At 37.9% G+C, this 5,770-nt stretch overlaps 1 protein-coding gene across 1 annotated transcript; it reads right to left on the bottom strand.

Moving 5' to 3' along the window:
- Positions 1 to 3,396: 3,396 nt before the first annotated feature.
- On the bottom strand, positions 3,397 to 5,562 carry LOC18422572 (zinc-finger homeodomain protein 2). The gene has a single exon (XM_011625546.3). The coding sequence runs from the start codon at positions 4,699 to 4,701 to the stop codon at positions 3,931 to 3,933; it is 771 nt and encodes a 256-aa protein (XP_011623848.1). The 5' UTR covers positions 4,702 to 5,562; the 3' UTR covers positions 3,397 to 3,930.
- Positions 5,563 to 5,770: the final 208 nt, after the last annotated feature.

Here is a 5,770-nt window from a genome sequence, read left to right as displayed (position 1 = left end):
GTGCGCAGGTTTGCGCCTTCCACATCTTCAATGTGGGAGAAATAACTCGTCATTATCTCTCTACATATAAGACAAACACAATTTTCAACGCTTTACATTTTCCAAAACACTATGGAACAAGAGGTATATTATTCTGAAATAACATAAGACAGTTTTTAAAACAAAAATACGATATACATTTTCTTTAAAGTACATAGTCCAATATTTGAAACATCATATACAAGTTTTTCTTAACATACAATAAAAATAAGAAGTTCAATAACTCTAATATTGGACCGACCCTCCCATAAAGCTTTTCAAGTCTTTAGTGGTCCGCTCGACTACAAAAGACCCCAATTTAGTACAAAAACCTTTAAATTTTGGAGATATTTGGTAAATTCTAAGAGCTTAGATAGACTCACCATTTAAATAAATAAATAAATAAAAAGAGAGAGTGCTCACGGGATCAAGGAAATGGTTAAATTTGTGACCCAACAGACTACCTAGAACATAAATGGATATTAAGTTGGTTGTTAGGTGGGTCTGATTCTAGAAATATCGAACAACCCTGGTTTGCTATCTTTTTACAAATTTTGGTTTAATGTCTTGAGCATTGAAATATCTACTTCAAAAAGAGTATAAATTATAGGGCAATCCAATGATCCAGATCTCAGAGCGGTCTCTATATTCCAAAAATTTTAAAAATAAAATAAGAAATAGAGGGGAAAAATTTTAAAAATAATGAGAACTCCATGTAAATTTTTTCATACATGTGAACCAGCCGTAATTACGTCTAGAGAGAGAGATGGATTTGCAATTCGAGAGAAAACAGAAGGAAAAATTGTATCCCTACCATATTTAAATATGATAACTATATGGAAAATTTAAGTGGAGGTACATCGGTGAGATATTTACAACATCAGGCGGGACCTTTTTTTTTACAAACGCCCACGCTCTTTTTTTTTTTTTTCTTTTTTCATTTTGTCCATCTGCCCGATGTTGGAAACATCAGATAGATTTTTTATTTATTTATTTTTTAGTAGAGAGATATGTTTGAAGTTTGAATCCTCGAACCGCTCTATACTTGATACCCTTTTTAAAATACATTGTCCGATATTAGAGACAACTTACCCACATTTTTAAAAGAAAGCAAGTTAGGGTAGTCTGATATCTCTAATACCGGACTCACCTAACTACCAACAAATACCTGTGGTCCGCTTGACCACAAGTTTTTTCAACTTTTTACTGTTTCCTTGATCTCATAAGAACTATCTTATTTTTCCAACATGGCAAGTCTACCTAAGCTCCTGGACTTCATAAATTTTTGCCAAATTTTAAAGCTTTTTGTGGTGAACTAGGACTTTTTTGATTGGGAGGACCACAGAGGACTTATAGGGTTTGAATAGCTTTAGGGGATCATTATAGGGTTTGAATAGCTTTATGGGATCATTGGTTCAGTCCGATATTGGAGATATTGGACTACCATATTTTGCTTTCTTTTGAAATGTTTAAGTTTGATTTCTCCCACAGTGTAGTTTCAAAAAAGTAAAAAATATATGGTGGTCCGAGGATCCAAACCTCCGACGGGAACCCTACATCAAAAAATTTTAAAAAGTAAAAGTGCGGTCCAACATTTCCAACATCGGATGAAGGGCAAAATTGAAGTAATAAATGAGCTCTATATAAAATTTGTGAAAATTTGAGCCTTCCTATAATTACCATACTTAAATATGGTATAGACATAATTTTTCCTTATACTATAGGACAATAAATAGGAGTGTGAATTTTGAATTTCCATCGCTAATTCGTTTTCCCGTCCAATTTTCACTACAGTGTGTTTTAGAAAGAATAAATAGAGGATTCTTAGGTCAGCTCTCTCCTGATATTTTTTCAATTCTATCTCTAAGTCCATTTAATAAATTTATCTTAAAATCTATATCCAACAAATTCCCAGATTCTCTCTCAATCTCTATTTCTCTGAAGTGTAAGGAAATTAGGACTCCCATTTCTAAATTTCAAATTGGAATAATTTAGTTTTAAACAAAGAATTTTCATAATTTAAAATCTTAAGAAATATATAAATAGATGTTATAATTGGGAAATTTTCGATAGTAGGTGGGGACAACAAATGTTTTACCTTGGCCTATGGCAGAAAAACAAATTAAAAATCATAATTAAAAAATGATAAAATAGGATATAGTGGGACTCCTTTCTAGAATTTCAATTCTCTTGTTTTGAGGTGGCAATAAACAAAACTAATCATAGCTTTAAATTTTTTCTGAAAAATTGTCCTACATTAGATGTTATAGTAAGAACTACTAAGATGAAATTCAAGTGTTTCATAATTGCATAAATCAGTTTAAAAAAAAAAAAGGGTAGCAATTAAGAAATTTACAACAAATTTCATAAGTTTGTATCTCCCTGAACTCATGTGCCCATTAGCTGGTTTCAACAACCTTTGAATGAACACTCATCAACTACTGATAATGCAGAACTGAAGTGTAATGTAACCATGACAAATCTTCACTTTTCAACAGATGAAAATATGAGCTATTTACATATCAATGAGCATTATAGTCATTGAATCAAGCAACAATTCTAGGAATGATCAAACAACAACAAAGGAATTCCATGTCTAATTGGATTGAAAGAAACAATTCAGACAACCATTTCATTAATGTTGATCTTTCCATTCAAATCTGAGGAATCTCTCTCTCTCCATATAGTGAGCCCTTGTTTTTCCCAATCCAGGTGAGTAGTCAGTATTAGTAAGATACTCGGTAGAGTTCTAAATGCAATAGTAGTATTATTTAAACACCCACTTCATAAATGCTAATATATTTGTTTAAGTCATGGTGAGGCCTAATCTATCTAGATTAGGTAACTAGTAGGACTAATCTAGTTTGATGGAGCAAAATAGAAACTTACGGATTTATCTCTTTGATCGGACGGGTACGGATATGTCGTGCCATAAGGATGCCAAGTGAAGGCATAAGAAAAATGTTTTTGAGAAAGAAAATTAGTCTTAATGTTACGAGAAGGTACGAGGATGCGAAATGAAGGCATAAATTAGGAAAGAAAAAGAATGCAGTTCTAATGTGCCATATGCCATGAAGTTCCTAGGCAGATATTCTTGCATCTATTTAATGAGTACTTTCCAAACAAAGATTGAGTACAAGGCGCACACAATTTTTTGTAGTCCTTTTAGTTTCATTATTGAGGTTAGTTGAGAGGGTAGTTACCAGAAACCAAAATTTAGGGATTGTTAAAATGACCCTACGAAGCATTAAGGATGGTCTTTTGTGTGTAGGCCATATGGCCAAAAAAAAACTGAGACTTTTCTGTGGTCTTAAGATAATGGCCCAGCCCTCCAAGTGCCTTAAACTTAGATCATAGAAATAGGACCTTACTCGTACATTTCCTTTTGATCCATGCTCATGATAATTATATAGAAACAAAGCTCATCTTACACATTTTAGGGTAACGCACACTAATTTCAAAGGTAAAATACACTCTAATCTGAGAGTTGGGTTAATCTCTAGGAACTCAGAATGTACTTACATGATCAGAGAGAGATTCAAGACATGCTTTTGCAGAGTTTTTGGAAGTGGGTTTCTCTCACTAAAATTTACAATTTAAAGGAGGAGAGAGAGAGAGAGAATCTCGTTACTTGGTCTTGTCGGGTTCCATTGTAAACTTGCAGAAGAAAGAGAGAAAGGCTGCTCCTTGCAAGTAAAGGGGAATTGAGAACCAGAAAGGTGCCCCCACTTGCTCCACACTGTGCTGTTTCTCCTCGGAAGCCGCGTCATGGATTTTGAAGTGAAGGATGGGACGACGAGAGCATGCAATAGAGAGAAGAACCCCACTGCTCATCAAGCCTGAGAGACAATCAAGAACCCACTTTCTCTTTCTAAAAATATTGCTTTGCACCAGGCTTCTCTCTCTATGATTCTATGAAGAGGACTTCTTCCCCAGAGTATTCTTATTGTTATGCATCCAAACCTTCAAGACATGCCTCTTCACCCCAACCTCATCACAAAACCTCTGCACCGCCCCTTCATCCTGCTTCTGTATCCTCCAACCCACCCTCTCTGCAAACCCTAACATTCTCTCCTTCTGCTCCTGCGTAAACTTTGTCCTGAATCTCTTGTGATCACTTCCCTTGTTACCGTTACTTTGTTTTGAAACAACACACATGGGTCTTATGACCTGATTGTGCAAGTCCTCACTCGATGAATCGTTAGGCCCGAAGGCCACCATTGAAAATGGAGGTCCCGGTATAACTCCTTGCGGGCTCGAAGGGAGGGGAAGGAAATGGTTGTTGCTCTTCACTGCCTTAGGGCTTCTGTGATAACAGTACAAGCAACTTTGTGGTATAGAATTTTCTTCTGAGTCTTTTCGATGGAAGTTTCGGTGGCAATTGCAGGCGGCGCATTTTAGGGATTCAATGGAACCTTCTTCACCGCTGGGCATGAACTCGCAGCACCCGTCAAGGGCATGGCCACCGATGGCAGCGGCATGGTTCTTGAGGCACTCGCCATAGTGAGAGTTGCGGCGCTTCAGGCGGGGGTTCGGTGAGACATGGGGTGGGGCAGGCTCGAGCCTGGCTTCGCAGTGGGTGGGTTTGGCGGGCTTGGTGGGGGACTGGTGAATAGGGCCGAAGCCGACTGAGATGGGCATGGCTCCTCTCTCTATGTCTGCGTCCGGGCCCCCTAGGTCCATCAATTCTTATTTCGACCACCTTTTATCGTCTTCCTCTGATAGCTCTCTTTCCCTAGATCTCTCTCTCTCTAGAACGGCTGATTTAGGTCAGGTACTTGAGCCATGCTAAATATTGGAACTCTACCTAATGTAGGAAGACCTGTCGACTTCAGTGCACCAGTCCTCAGGGTTTTGCCCTAATTGCATGGCTTTCTTAACCTAGAGAGGGAGAGATGCAGTGACTTAAAGAGGAGAGAGAGAGAAGTAGGAGTGATTCAATAAGGAGGGAAGGGGACTTGTAGATGAGCTTAGAGAGAGAAAGATTGTGTTCAGTGAGGCGATTGAATAAGGGTCTGCAGACAGGTAGAGAGAGAAAATGGGCTAATTGAACAAAGAATTCACACCAGTTTAGAATGAGAATGTCAAATAGAGGTGATTAATATTAAGCACTGGACTTCTAACCAGTTTAGAGAGAGAGTCAAGTTGGGCATTTGAAAATGAAGGTAAAGATCAGCTGAGAGAGAGAGAGTCATGTGGGGTTCATTTAAATTGAAGGGGACTGCAGACCAGCTTAGAGAGAAAGAGTGGTGCTGAACAAGAAGGGGAGAAAGAGTGGTGCTGAACAAGAAGGGGATAAAACTTAAGCAGAGATTAAAAATTAGCAGAACAAAAGAATTCCCAAAACTTGTGTGCAATCAATAAAAGAAGAGCACAGTAGCTTGTGGGGTCCTTTGCTAGGGCTTACTTCTAAGTTCTAACTGTGAAAACTCAGATCTCTAACATTATGCCCATGGGTTCAGGACCATAGAGTGGGGTTTCCTCTCTCTCTCTACCCACAAAAGAAAAAAGAAAAAAACCAGAGGAGAAAACAGAAGAACATCCTTTCTTGCCTTCTCTTTGATGATGCCTCAACTTTAGCCTCTAATTAAGGGTTCCAAAGCAGTCACTTTTTGGGGTTTTGGCCATGGAATTGGAAAGCTTGCAGGCACTGTGTGCTGAACAACCCAAAACCACCGACAAGGTCATGTTCTCCTTTTCAAGAGAATTATGGGACTTTCTCTCTCTAGATTTCCATAACCCACTCAATAAA

Source organism: Amborella trichopoda, chromosome 3 (assembly GCF_054954075.1).
Source record: "Amborella trichopoda isolate Santa Cruz 75 chromosome 3, AtrichopodaSantaCruz75HAP2 v2.0, whole genome shotgun sequence".
Taxonomy (NCBI): Eukaryota; Viridiplantae; Streptophyta; class Magnoliopsida; order Amborellales; family Amborellaceae; genus Amborella; species Amborella trichopoda.
Note: the sequence above shows the minus strand (reverse complement) of the source record. Positions and strands in the feature narration are given on the sequence as shown.